This window comes from Antechinus flavipes, chromosome 1 (assembly GCF_016432865.1).
Source record: "Antechinus flavipes isolate AdamAnt ecotype Samford, QLD, Australia chromosome 1, AdamAnt_v2, whole genome shotgun sequence".
NCBI lineage: Eukaryota > Metazoa > Chordata > Mammalia > Dasyuromorphia > Dasyuridae > Antechinus > Antechinus flavipes.
In genome coordinates, this window is record NC_067398.1 from 125,505,160 (window position 1) to 125,520,465 (window position 15,306).

The window sequence follows — 15,306 nt, forward strand, 5'->3', positions numbered from 1 at the left end:
TAAAAATATTTTTCCATTTTTTTTCTATTTCTATAAGGTTAATTTATGGAAATCAGGAAAAAAAAGTTGTTTCTCATGTCATCTAATACTTTATCCAGTTTAACAAATAACCTTAAAAAAATGTACCTTCTCTTGCTTTTCCTTCAGAATCTAGTTCATAACGTGGCTTAATTAACAAGTATTCCCCTCTTTAAGATAAAAACTTATTTTCTTAATTGAATCTCATTTTACTTAACTTTGTACCAGGGTAAAAATTTCTTTTTTGCTTTGATGGTACATTTGTCATATATTTGCAGGCAACTATTTCAAATTTTGTTTATCTGGCAGCAGCCAAACTAGTCTATTATACTAGGCTCTAATTAAAGTTTAGTTATTCTATAAAGTCATGTATACATTATGCCAAAACAAATGACTGGAAAAAAAATTCAGTGAAACATCTGGTCATTTTCTTTATTTGACGTCAAACAAGAGGTCTGACTCATTTTTCACTGAATTAACAATATCTGGCTACTACGTGGGCAGGTAGTACACATTTTGTTTATATGACTACATTTTCTTACAACTATGCACAGGAAATGTGGGGGGATGTCATAGTAATGACTAACTTGCCTTTGATTTCTTCCCTCTTTTGCAGTTTAAAGAAAAAAAAATAATAGTAAGCTATTAAATGGCACTAACAAAAATTCCTAATGTTCTATTTGAGTGATTTCATAAGTATGGAAATTTACAGTTAGTCCCTTTACTACAACTCCATAAAATTCTATAGGAGGAATGTTTTTATATTAGGCTATTAACTAAAACATATTAATCTGGGAGTTTGTTTATTCTCCTTATAGTAATGTTTAAACTAAGAATCTGTTTTTTATTTTAGAATTTTGCTAAAGAGTGTCTCCTACTCAAAAATTTAAATGTAATTATACCTTATATAAATATCTGCTAAATTGTAAACTCATTTAAGGCAAGGACTATGACTTACACATCTTTTTATTTCTTATGAGACATAATAGAAACTGATTCAATCACATGCCACTTAAACTTATAAAATATTTTTTGTTCCCAACCTACACATCCCAAGGTCACACTCAACCAGTACCACTAACTAAAGTTTCAGAACAAAACCAGAAATTGGGAAACTAGGCTACTAAACTTAATTCCATTACAAACTAATTATATGACCCTGGACAAGACAACTCACATTTCTGTGCCTTTTTTTTTTTTTTAATAGAGAAAGGATACTCTACCAAATACAACTAAAGGAGAGTTAGATAACAAGATGTAGTATCACATACTTATAATCACTGCTACTATAGGCTAAGCCTGATGGATCTCTTAAGCTCTTTGAGAGCAACTAGAAAGCTAAGCAGTTAAATCTGTTATCAACATGATGAGAGCAAGAGGCCATAGGAGTGTCAAAGAAGTGAGGAACTGGCCTAATTTTTCCCCCAATTATATGTAAAGATAATTTTTCAACATTCGTTTTTGTAAGATTGTGAGTTCCAATTTTTTCTCCTTCACTCCCTCCTCTCCAAGATTAACAAACAATCCCAATATAGGCTAGACATATGCAATCATATTAAATGTATTTTAATATTGTTGTGAATTGTGTTGTGAATCAGAACAAAAGAGACAAAACATAAGAAAAAATAAAAAACAAATTTAAAAAAGTAAAAAAGATGTTTGATCTGCATTCAAACTCCATGTTTCTTTCTGTGAATGTGAATGGCATTTTCCAACAAAAGTCTTTTGGAATTATCTTGAATATGATACATCTTATTAAAGAGACTTGGGATATATGGCAATTCTATCCAGACAATTCTGAGAATAGCTGGAACTGCAACACAGACCAAACTCTCCAGTTTTACTAGTGGTAGAAGAAAGTACAAAAATAGAAAATACTAGGGAAAGGGTTATTGGAAATAATGAGGAAGACTAACTATGGCAAAAATTCCATACAATCCACTCCTTAGTTTATTTGAAACAAATAAAACATCAGAGCTCTAAGAGATCTAGGTCTGAAAATGAAAGGGGAAGGAGTAGTGACAGTAGAGGGGAGATGATAAGATTAGAAACATGAAAGGAAATGCTAATTATAGTTCACAATGGGGGATAATATAATTCTAAAAACTTGCCTAGATACTAAAACTTCTACTTAATCTTTTAACTTCTTTTCACTGCCATAACTCCTTCTCCATCTCCTTCGGCTCTAATTTTTTTTTTTTTTTAAAGCATTGTAAAGATAAAAAAATAGCTTTGAAGTCATAAAAAAATTAATCAAGCATAACAGTAGCATTCTTAGAAAACATAATAAAAATATACATCTGAGATTTAAAGACTGGATGTCCCTGTGTTACTCAGGCTAACAGAGAGTGGTTACTTGTGAACTTAATTCTATTACTGACTAGCTAAGGAGTTCTGATCTCCTCAATTTCCAATGTGGGTTGTGAAGTCTGGGTTAGCATCCTGTTGACCTCAGGATCAGCCAGAGTCAGGATCAGCAAAAATCCTTGGTCTTTAGGGGGAGAAGTAGAAAAGATGGACAAAACTGCCACAAGCTCTCCACCTACAGACCTCCCTTCTCCTCCTTCTCCTCTAAAGTGACTCTGGCTTGTCTTACTCCACCCCCAATCCCTCCTACAACTATCTGTAACCAAAAGATCAAGCCAACACAGACTACTGAGAAGGGCCATTTTTCCAAGCATATGCTAATAGAGTATTGTCCAATAAGTAATTAGCCTTAAGTGCTCAGTTGTCTTATTCCAGTGAACCTATTCAGAGTTTCAGCCTTTTACAGTAGGCCAGTTCCTCACTCTTTTGACACCCTGGTGGCCTCTTGCTCCCATTACATTGATACCAGACTTAACTGGCTTAGCTGTCTAGTTCAAAACTCCCAAGCTCAAGAGATCCATCAGGCTTAGCCTGTAGTAGCAATGATTATAAGCATGTGATGCTACATTTTGTAATCTAACTCTCCATTAGTTATAATTTAGAAAATAACTCCTTCCTTGCTTTTTTTTAATTACTAAAATAAAACAATAGTTTAAAGATCACTAACAAAAAGGAATGGTATAAACTCTTAAACCAGGGATCAATTACTAAAATTCACTTAAAACTTCAAATTTTGGCTAGACAATTCAAAGTAAAATTCAAGTCCTACTGGCTATTCTAGCAGGGAGACTGTAAATGTCTTAGTTACTGTTATTTAGTTGTTTTAGTGATGTTTGACTCTTTATAACCCCATCTGGAATTTTCTTGGCAAAGACACTGGACTATTTTTCCATTTTTTCCTCCAACTCATTTTAGCAAGGAGGAAACAAGGAAACAGAGCTAGGTGATTTGCCCAGTCACATATACACATACTTCTGTTACTGCTCTTAATCTTGTACCCTCTGATTACAAAAGGAAAAAAAAATTAATCATTAGATAATAATCTAGCTATTCCACAATAGTCATCTAGAAATGTTATTAGGTCATTGGGTTTCCCAGTTCAGATTTAGAGCTTCTTATAGAAACTGTAAATGAAGATGGAGATGAGTATCTTGTACTCTTTAGCTATCAACTACATTATTCTTTAATGAAATCAGAAACAGATGATATCTTATAGCTGGAGACAGCAAGTTTTCTAGGACAAACTACATTGAAGCAAAAAAAAAAAAAAAAAAGGTCTAGATTTAGAAAAGTCCTTAAATATCACTTATTACAATCAAATCTTTTTACAGATTAGGAAATTTAGACACAAAGTCACTGGTGAGACAAATAATGACCATGGAAGGACTACAACTGGTAAAAATCAGCAAGATAAAATGATAACAGAAAAAGAAATAAGATAGGAGAATAAGAACAAAGAACACAGAGTTAGAAAAGAAACAGAAGGAAAAAAGGAAAGAAGACAAGAGACAGTAAAGTGGTAGTTAGCCACTAAAAGCTATCTCAGATGCCACTCCATGTCTGAAAACATCCTCGCCCTAAAGAAAATAACTGAATTCCCCATTCTGCTAAAGTTTTTTTTTTTTTTTAATTACCAAATCAAAATTTTCAAAGAGTATATTAGAACTCTTCAAGGAATGCTATAATGGAATCCCTCATTTGGAGATGCCTTCAACTAGAAGAAGCATTAAAATGAGAGTATATATTCCCAAAGCCACTATAGAGAATCCCTAATACTGATTTAATGTCATAACAAAGTTCACATAAATCAACATTCTGGGAGAAATAATTCTTATGTATAAGCTACCTTTCTAAATGAAGCTATAAGTGGTGGGAGAGTAAAACTGAACCTGAACCTGTGAAATAATATAACCAAAATAAAAATTTTTAATCTAAATAGGGAGGTTCACCTTAGCAACCTATTATTTATCTTATAAATTTTAAATGGGAGAATATAAAAATTTTCACCTAATGATTACAGGGTCAAAAAATTAAACAAAAAAATATATACAACATACCTCCTATTTTCTGCCAAAATTGCACCTTCATCCTTTAACTGTTTACTCTTCTCTGCACAGTCTTCTAGAAGAATTGCTTTCTTTCGTTTAATTGCATGAAGCCAGTTAACTTCATCATTCTCTACTAAGCCCTTCTCATCAGCAGCTTCTGCTTCAAACTGCTGAGATGTGACTTTTGAGACCTTTTCACCAATTTTCCTCTTCCATCCAAAGGAAGCCATTCTAGAAAATTAGAGATAACCATAGAGATAACCAGTTTTAATCATTTTCCAAAAACTTTAAAATTGCCTGAAATGGTGGTGAATGACTTGCTGAAAGTGATAATCACTTTCAGCAAGTGATGTCTTCAAGAGCAGTGGGAGGAATGGGAAAGAAGTGTAAGGATATTAAAAATCTGGCAGTAAAGTCCCTAAACAGACAGCCGAAAAACAGCCATCTGCTACATTTCCCTCCCTAATGAGAATCTCCAAAAAGAGTACAGACTGCATGCTAGGCAAAGGCAACTGGTTTGAGTTAAAACAGTACATCTCAGTTCCTTAATTAAGGACTCTTTAAAGAGCCACTGAGCTATTGTAAGGGGTCTGAGAATTCATGTGCATATCAAATATTATCATTTTTCTTCTTTAATTCCAACAAGCCCTGTGATCTGGACCCTAAAATCAAATTGAGTTACTACTAGATTTGACGCTAAAAAGACTGAAAAGATTGGGAATTCCTAAGATAAAGCATTGAGATCTACTAATAGATTGCTAGAGAAGCCTTGCTTCATTACAATTTGCAATTAGGATGAAGATTGGCCCAAAGCAACAATTCATTTCATATCTTTCCATTCAGCCTCAGATGGCTGACTTACAAATAGGCATTAGTGATCACATCTACCAGAAAAGTGTAATTGGATCCATGTAATTAAAACAATACTCTTAGAAAAGTAATAATGAATGCACATCCTACTAATTGTAGATCAGTTGTGCCATCTTCATGTATGAAGAACAGCACACATTAATGTTATTTTTATTGTTGTTTTTTATTTTTATTGAATGTACCCTTTCTTCCCCTCCTACTTAATAACCTATTCTTTACTTAAAAGATTTTTTTTAAATGACTAGCTTAGTAAAGAAACCATATCTGACAGTATATGCAAAATCCCACCCATAGCCCAAATTTCACTTATCACAACTTAAAAGTTTGAATATCTTTTTTCCCAAGTGGGAAGTTATAAAAAAAAAAGTTCATCAGTTTTCTCTCTGGAGGATAACATCTTATTTGTTAATTTTTTAAGGAATTTCAATACCTGAAGAAATTCAATTCCTTAAATTGAATTTAAGGAAATTCAATACCTTCAACATACAACAGGAGCCTGAGACTTTCCAGGCACACAGAAAGATATCAATGATTTAAATGTGTGTGTGTGTGTGTGAATAATGAAGCTAAAAAATATAAAGCATATTTGGGAAATAAATTAGGGTGAAGAAAAAATAGGGAACAGACTATATAGCCTTTAATCAATAAGATTTTATTAGTCACCTAAAATGTGTCAGACAGCATGGTATAATGCACTGAGGAATAGTCTAGAAACCATGAAGATATGGGTTCCTCTGACTTACTAGTTATCTGACTATGTATGAGTAGGTCATTTAACTCTCAGGCAGCTAAGCACTAGTAATATAAGAGAAACAATCCCTGCCTTCAAGGAACTTAATTCTAATGGAATTCCAAAAAGTTATAAAGTTCATAAATTTACAGAAATTAGAAATGTCAATTTCCATTTATTTTAATACTTTATAGTTTTCAGTTTTTTTAACTAAAAGAATTCCTAGACATACTACAACTTTTTTCCTCCACTCTCATTCTTTTGATCAATGAAGTTGTGTTTTTTTTTTTTTTCCAAATAAATTCTGACATCAAGGCCTTTTGCATTTACTTAATGCCACTTAAATACCAAAAAAGATAAACGCCTGGCGAGCGGAGTTTTTTTTTTATCTTCGTTTGTATCTCCAATATTTAGCTCAGAGCCTGGCATAAGGTAGGTGCTTAATAAATATTTGTTGACTGGTCCGTCATTGCCCTGACAAGTACCCAACAATAGTGCACAAGAGGCATTCTATTTCATGCCTGAAATACGGCATTTTTTTTAAATCTATTTATAAACTATTGGAGGGCGCAGCTTATCAATGCATTACCTAACCCCAAAACATAGGCAACAGTGAACAAAACTCAAGTCCCTTATCCTTTCAGTCCCCTGATGTACAGACAGGAGTATCCTCGTGAAGAGATTTCTTTATCTTTTAAAACAGAGAACAGGCTCAGCAATTGTGGCCCTCCCCACACCCGGGGGGGGCAGGGAGGGGTCGAGGTCTGGATAAAACATGCCCAAGGACGCCAGAAAGGAGGTACTAATCAGATGATCTCATTGCCCCGAAATCCACCAAACCGCCCTTCCGATCCCAACAAGGGCCCGATGCGGGGGGCAGACGAGAGCCTACGCTCCCTCTTCCCCTTTCCGGGGGAAAAAAAATGAGAATAGGAGCCCAAAAGGGCAAAGGGGCCCAGCCTGCGAGGGGCCAGACCGGCTTCCCCCTCAACTTCAGAGGCCAACCCACAGGGCTGAAGTCCGCCCACACCCTACAGAGAATCCCACTGACTCCTCTAGAGGCCTCTTCACAAAAATCGGGCGCTCTCTGCCCCCCACCTACCCTGTCACTCCGAGAGCCCGAGTTACCTGGCGACAGCTCCCTACTACTAGTGTTTACGTTCCACTCCACACCTTTCCACCGGAAGCGGAAATGGCTCAGCTCGCACTTCCGTCTCTCTAGAAAAGACGAGGTGGAGGAAGGAGTTCCTTAGAAGCGTCATGAGGTCTCCTAGGAAACGGGAGTCAGGTGCCCGTGAGCCTCACGGCTGGCCCCCTGCTAGGGCTGGGGGAACAGGGGAGGAGGGAAATGAGAGAGAGACTAGGCGGGAGGGGGGGTAATTCCCCCGCGGGGAATTTGCCCCAAGCTGGATCCAAGCAGGAAATTCCATACACGTGCTACAAAGTGTTGGGGTTCCTACCTGCGGGGAGTAGACCACCAGGTTCCCGCCCATGGCCAAGCCCAAAAAATCCTCCCTTCGTAATGATGGGATACAATTTCTGGAGAAATATGGCTGTATCCCTGAAGCACCAGGTCTTGGCAGTTGCTAATTCCACAGATAATGCAGATTGTCAGATAAACAATCTGTTGGTCTGCGATGAGTTTCTGAGACAAATGGTGAAATGCATACCGCACCACTCCTCAGTTCTATCTCTGAGCCATGAAATCAGCATATCAGTGACATGAAGAACCAGATCTCTTGTCTTTTCCTATAAATTTGTCTTCCTGCTCCTGATTCTTTGCTAAATCCTTTTGGAATTTAGCCCTCTTCAATTGGCAGTACTACAATAAACTTTGCCCTTTGATTTGGAGATGGATTCAAGCCTGCAAATTCTTTTAAGACATAAGTTTGCAACCCCAATCTCTTGGGATCTCCTTCTGAATCTCAACAGTAACACCTCAGTAACAGGGCCCCTCCCTTCCTCTGATACAGCTACTACTCTTAAAGCAAATCCTTATCACCTCATGCTTGGATTACTGCAATAATCTGATAATGGGTTGGTGGGCCTCAAGTCTCTGCTCACAGTGGTCCTTGTGATATGGTGTAGCTTCTAGAGGAAATACAGCAATAATTTAAACGTCCCTTGACCTTAGGGGGCTTCTGTCCTAACAATCTGTCAGTGATTCTAAAGTCTTCTGGCTTTGAAAATTGTGATCCTGGATTCCTCCCCACCCCCTTCCCAACCTTTAAATGCTATTGTTCTGGCAATGATTATAAAAGTCCTCTGGCCTAGGAATATAATATTTCTTCCCTTACATTTTAGGGAAGATATATTAATGATTCTGAGGCCCTCTGACCTAAGAATGCTATTGTTCTAATAATTTGTCAGCCAATGATTCTAAAGTCTTCTGGTCTTAGTCCTAGATCTGCTAGTCAGTGATAACCAAATTCCTGAGATCACTCTTCAGTTCTATCTCTAAGCCATAAAATTAGCATATCAATAACATGAGTTGGATAAATTTGTCTCTTTGCTCCAGGTTCTTTGCTAAATTCTTTTGGACTTTAGCCTGCTTCAATTGGTGTTACAATAAACTTTGCCCCTTAACTTGAATATGGGTTCAAGCCTGCAAATTCTTTTGAAATACCTTGACACCACTCTGCAACCCCCAATATTTTGGGGTCTCTTCCCAACTTCAGCCCTTGTACTTGGCTCAGGAACTCCTGTTCTGATTGAGTAAACTCCCTAAGAGAGACCCTAGGAGAAAGCAAAAAATGGAAGTAGGCTAGCAAAGATAGAGGATTATTTTGACCAGGAGGTAAGCCCGCTGAGAAAAGTTTGAAATCAGTCAAGTAAGTTGTGCAGCACAGCCTGGATGAGCAAGAACTTGGGGGATAAGGGGGAGAAGAGACTATCCAAAAAAAGACTTTCCCCTGCCAAGCAATTGGTGAGCCACCTGGGTGACTGGGATTGGCACTGGGAAACTGTAGGTTGTTCGAGTCTGTAAAAGGTTCCCATTTCCCATTGCCAATGGAAAATCCTAAGCAGTTTGTGTCCATAATGATTTTCCTATTTTCCTTTGGTAAAATCAAATGAATCCTCTAGACAAGATACTGTGAACCTTGGAAAAGAAAGGTGTTGTCTATAAACCTATCTATTGTCTTGGGAAGATAGCTCTTTAGGAAGAATTGGGATAAAGTATCAACAAAAGTGTATAGGGAAATACTGTTGGTTTTTTTGGGCAAGTGCCTTAAATTTGCTCTGAGGAACTGTCCAGCTCCAGGGGGTTAGGTATAAATTCAAAGGAGCCTTCAATATCCAACCTGCCAGGCTCCTGTTATGCCACAATTTCCTTTAATTGTTCTGCCTCAGTCCCCCTGGTTGCAAGCCCCCTTTCTGATCCTTAGGACTGATGTAACTTAGGGCTGACTACTCTAGAGTCATAAATTGTAATGTTTAATCTCAGATAAGGGGGAGATCTTCTATTTCAGACATCCTGGTTCCTAAGTCCTCCTAAGTTATCAAGAATTTACACTCCAGGGACAGCTAGGTGGCGCAGGGGATAGAGTACCGGCCCTGAAGTCAGAAGGACTTGAATTCAAATCTGTCCCCAGAAACTTAACCCTTTCTAACTGAGTGATCCTGGGAAAGTCACTTAACACCAACTGCCTCAACAACAACAACAAAAAGAAGAATTTATGGTGCTCACCCTCAACCTGTCAGAACAGAATTTATGGTCCACTGACCAATGCTCTACCCTCAACCCTCTCTGCTTTTGTCTCTCCTGATCTCTAGAGCCCTATAAAGAATCCCTGGAATTCTTCACTTGTTGAAACTAAATTCCCATTCAGTCTGCTGGGGTCAATATGGATCCTGTTTTGGTCCCAAACAATTTCTCGCTCTCAAATAAAATATTTAAAACTCTCTAATAATCTTTATCTTGCTTCAATTTCTCCAGCTCCAAAACTACCCTCTTTGCTTCCCTTATTCTAAGGTGGGGCTAAGAATGAGAGCTTGATTGATTTAGAAAAACTGTGTGTGTGTGTGTATGTGTGTGTGCACGTGCCCCTGTGTTTGTCTTCTGTGTTTCTCCTAATCAGCAAAATTACAAAGGAAAAGGAGCTGGCTATTGGGGATTTAAAAAGTGCTTATTTTGTACATATTTGGATTTATGCAAATACCTTTTAGTTAGAGAGGAAGGGACAAGTTCTGAAATTGGCCAAGTTTTTAACTGCCACACCAAAAAGAAAAAAAAAAAAAAACCTGCCATTTTTGTGGATCTAAAAACTGGCCAATTTGGATCTGCAGAAATAATTAAAGTTACAGAACTATTAAAACATTTCAACAGATTCTGGGGTTTTTGAGAATAAAGTTTAAGTTGATTGGCACTATCAGCTAAGTTGAGTTGGTCTGTTGTATTTTTAAGTAGGCCTAATTTACATGATTAAATGCCTTCTGAGAACTTGAGATTTTCATGGCGGGGAGGAGAGGAAGGTGCAGAGAGAGGAAGAGGAACCGCAGAAGGAAAAAAATCAAAACAAAAAAACAGCCCTCTCTGGAATTTTCCAAGCTTTTCAGGTTTGTGGAATCTATCTTGACTAGGGAGGTATCCCTGACTAATCTGAATTCTTCTGGAGTTTGCACCGATGCACCAACATCTTTACATGGTTCCTCCAGCTTTCCGGCATGGAGAGTGGATTATCACTGGGCCACAGACATGTAGACCGACACTTGGGTCCATATTTCTCCAACCTTCTTCCTCAGGATCCTAAAGTCCCCCAATTTCTTAAAGTCCTGTGGACTGACTTGAAAGGGCACTTTTCTACCATCTTAAATTTTGGGGTTGTGTGTGTTTAAGTTGGAATTCTGATTCTGAAATTGTATGAGAATTACACTAGTGTGCTAAAATCATGAACTTTTTTATTCTGGTATAAGATTTTAGAAATATGTTTACATTGATACTATAGTATTGTTATTAGAAATTTAAATCTACATTTGATTTAAATTAAATATTTAGGTTCTCTGGTAACTTAGCTAAAGAGGTCACATGTTTATATCACCTAATTAGATGAAATATATTTAAGCTGCTATATTGCTTGTTAAATTATATATTGGGGAATTTGTAAAAATTGTATGAGCTATGCTTTAACATTTTGTCAGCCCACTGGATATGTAGTATAAATTTTGTGAAATTTGGCCCAAAGTTATTTAGATATTACCTATATTCTGAATCTTTAAAGTTTATCTTGCTTTCTCTCTTTAACAAAGAAGTAAAAGCAAGAAAATTTGGCATTTAGGGATATGTGTAATTGTAAAACAAATTATATCTGAAAAGTATATAATATGTCTAAAGATAAATAAGAAGGTATTGAGGATATGTCCCTCCAGAGTGAGGGGGCCTGACTTCAAAATATTTAGGTTAGGTTTTGATGAACTGACTCCAATGAGGAAACTGAGATATAGAGGATGAGTGGAAGTTTTCTCCTAAGCTATGCTGCTTTAAAAGAGATTAGTGAAATAACCAATGGAACAAATTGTATGGATTGTAGAGACTATGGATTCTGATAAAGGAACATACTTTACTTCTAAGGTTTTATAAAAAATAATGGGGACAGCAAATTGAGTGGCAATTCCATATACCTAGGCATCTGCTGTTATCTGGGAAATTGGAAAGAATGAATCATTTTCTTAAGAAATGGATTACTAAATTGATGTCAAAAATTAAATTGCCTTGGACCAAATGTTTGCCTATGCTTTGTTAAAAGAATTAGGACTGTTCCCAAAAGTGATCTGGGACTTTCTCCATATGAGATGCTGTTTAGTTTACTTTTATTTGGGGGGGGCAAAGGGAAATTTCCTCTTTTAAAACAAAGGCTAAGTTTTTAAGGAATTATATACTTGCCATCTTCTCATTCCTTTTTAGCTCATAGGAAACAAAGATTGCTGATTCAGAATACTTTTGAAGTTTGCAGTTTGTAGGAGAATGAGAGTTTGCTAAGTTCTGGAAGAAGCAAATATTACAGATGAATGAGACTGCAGTCTGGAAAGTGAGAACACAATTTAAAGGACCTGTGGAGGAACCTCAAGAATGGATTTTTAAAGACAATTTATAATCTCTAAAATTGACCTTGAATTTAGGAATATTTTTGGAGGAGAAAATAATTGTATTTAGAGGAATTTTGACAATATTGAAGTTATACCTGTTATTTATGTTTCCAGAAAAGTTTAGAGGGACTCCTCAATTGGAGGAAGTTGAATTAACATTTTTTAGGATGAAGAAATTACTAATGTTAGTTCTGATAGGATTTTTTAATGTGAAATTAGGATATTTCATATTCTATATGAGTTTTAATTAGTTGTGTTGAGTGATTTTAAAGCTGTTTCCATTGTTTAAGGAGATTCTGAGAAGTGTGGTTTATATCTTTGTCCTTTTGAACATGATTAATACCCAAACATGTTTTGATATAGGTTGGTTATTGAGCATCTTAAAGTAAAATGATTTCTGTAATGTTGAATTTAAAACCCATCTACTTAGATTTTAAAATAACCTGTGAATTGTCTAGGATGAATCTCTTACTATTATCAATGTTAAGTATAGTCAATATTTATTTATGATATGTGATCCATGAGAACTAAATTCACCTAAAGCTTTGATTAATGAGACTTGCTATTTGAGATAAAATCTCGTGCGACTGTAACTGATATTATTTTGAGCTTTAAATTCAGATATGATTGTCTGATGGATTATCAAGATGGATTACTATCCACCATCTAAAAGAAATATGCCACAAGCTATTTGGAGGAATGTGATTCCAAATTATTACAGATGGAGGTTAATATCTGGGCAAGAATTGAGAGGACTACCTTGGCCTCCACTTAAGGAAGGATCCTTCTGACTCAGTTTCCCAGCAGTGTAAGAACCTGCCTGATTATTCCTCAGTCTGGCTATAAGGTATAATTGTTAAAATGAGCTAAGGATGCTTTATCCTGTCATGTATGTACTCTCAAGCTTGAGGCCTGAAAGACCAGTTTTTAATATAATCATGTCCTTGCTTTTTCCTCTTATAATAGCAAATTTCTATAATCAGCAAGTGTTCAGTATATGGAAGATCTTGCAGTTTTCTCTCTGAAAATATATGGTCATTATATCCTAAATAAGTATTTGGCCTATGTGTTGCTAGATGCATATATCTGTTTCTTTTAGCATTTTTGTTATTGCTGACTTTCGTGATAGACATTTTTATTTGTGAAAGGTTACCTACTCAAATTACTGGGAACACAAATGGTTGGAGTGATAGATGGCCTCAGATGAGAGTTGGGGGGCACAGATCCCAATTTGTATGTTTGTGGGCTCATTAGACTCCAGGTCATGGTCAAAATAATTACTAATCAGATGACAAAGGCATTGGATTTGTTATAGATTTGAGAGAGCATATAGTTAGCAAGGAAAGGGTTTTTGCAAGTTTCTTGGTTGAACTCACAATTTCCCAGTAGAAAGAGTGTCTCATGAGGTTGGAACATGCTTTAGCTGGCAGGCTAAATTCTGAAAGGGACTTAGTACCTTAAAAGAGTTAGTTAATTGTAAGGAGAAGAGGGGTCAGAAAACATAGTGGAATTAGGACAGATACCATGTGGGATGGGGGAAGGGAAAAGACCTCACAAGACAGAACTTTGTGGTAGACTGACCCAAAGGAAAATAGCAGCCAAGGGATGGCCCATAAGTAGGTTTTATAGGGAAAATTAGTCAGGGATATGATTTGGAATTTCTAGAGAAAAAATACTGAGCAAGCTGGAGAGGGAAGTCCAGTTAGACAAGGTTGGACCCCAGCAGAGGAAAAAGAACAAACCAGGTCCAGAGGGATTGGTGATTGAGGAAATATATCAAGAATGGTATGAGGTTGTCAAAAGATAATAAAGAGGAGGGATTGTGTGAGATAAACTGACGGAAGACCCTGTCATGGGAATATGGCCTTAACTATTCCCTAATTATGACTTGATACTTTTGCAATAACAAATTGAGCTATAGCTAAAAAGCTGCAGGTGTTCAATTGTCTTAAATGAACATCCCTCTCCTGTTTCTCACCAACTCTTAATTAGCATTTAAGTACTTTTTTAAAAAAGCAATTTATTCTTGTTTCTGGGGTAGATTTCCATGTTTAAAGTATAAGCCTGGACTCCCCCAAACAATGGGAGGTCAAAGGGGGGGAGGGCTTGATTTATTTAATCTTGTGTTTTGTAGTTCATACTTTGCTTTCCTTTTACTGACAAACATCTTGTCAGATGAGGGATACCCTTTCTCACAAGATCATAATAAACCCCTTTGTGCTTTTTCTTACTTTTGAGAGTGTCTGTTTTTGTGGTGGCTACTGTCTCACACACTCCCAATAAGAGAATTCTTTCACTCTGTGTATTATATAGTATCTAACATATACTTTTTCCATTTTCTGTTTTGCTATCTATTTGATTTAACAGGTTTCTTGCTACTTGCTTTATATATTCATCAGGAAATGGTATTAGTTGGGAACTCAAGTGCTGAATGATAAGGGTAAGTGGCATAATGAATAGAGATGAGCTTGGAAAGAGGCCCATACTCACTCCCACTTAAGAGAGCCCAATAGCCAGACTCTGCCCTACACTTCCTACTTCTGGCAGATAATTAATCTCCCCAGAGAAAGAAGGGAAGCAGCATCAAATCATGTCTATTTTGCCTCCTTTCCAGCTACACAGTACTAAATACTACTCCATACTATAAATAGAAGACAGCTTCTTTACATGTGGGAAATCTGCAAAAATAGAATTTTTGGTTGCTTATTTTTGCAGGAAATTTTGATTTATTGCTTTTTTTTTTTTTAAGATAATTTGGACATTTTTTTCTCCTTCTGAGGTTCAGTTCATTGTTTCTGAATGGGACTACTTGGGAAATACACCTTTTTATCCCAAAAGGCAAACTGTTATGGATAACTACTTGGTTCAATTCTATAAGGCCATTGTTTAGGTTTGATTGTACTTTTCCTGGCTTGGAATGAGTTCAAATAGGAATTATTTTCTACAAACAGAGCACCTGTGGAGGAATCTTTAGAAAAGATATATTTTAGGGGCAGCTAGGTAGTATAGTGCATAGAGTACCAGCTCTGAACTCAGGAGGACTTGAGTTCAAATCTAGTCTCAGACACTTCCTAGCTGTGTGACCCTGAGCAAGTCACAACCCCAATTGCCTCAGCAAAGAAATAAAAAAGAAAAAAAAAGAAAAGATAGCTTTTGCAGTTGAAAATCATAGAGGTCCCCTTATACCAA

The 15,306-nt window shown here is 36.5% G+C and overlaps 1 protein-coding gene across 2 annotated transcripts in view; it reads right to left on the minus strand.

Moving 5' to 3' along the window:
• TTC33 (tetratricopeptide repeat domain 33) overlaps positions 1 to 7,229 on the minus strand; it is a 33,186-nt gene extending 25,957 nt beyond the window's left edge. Inside the window, exons 1-2 of one of the 2 annotated variants that reach the window (XM_051990310.1) lie at positions 7,162 to 7,229; positions 4,443 to 4,664 (exon numbers count right to left, since the gene is read on the minus strand). In XM_051990310.1, coding sequence (XP_051846270.1) covers positions 4,443 to 4,663 — 221 coding nt within the window. In that variant the 5' untranslated portion in view covers position 4,664; positions 7,162 to 7,229. Of the gene's footprint in view, positions 1 to 4,442; positions 4,665 to 7,135 lie in introns of both variants that reach the window. The other variant, XM_051990301.1, reaches the window with a different exon arrangement.
• Positions 7,230 to 15,306: the final 8,077 nt, after the last annotated feature.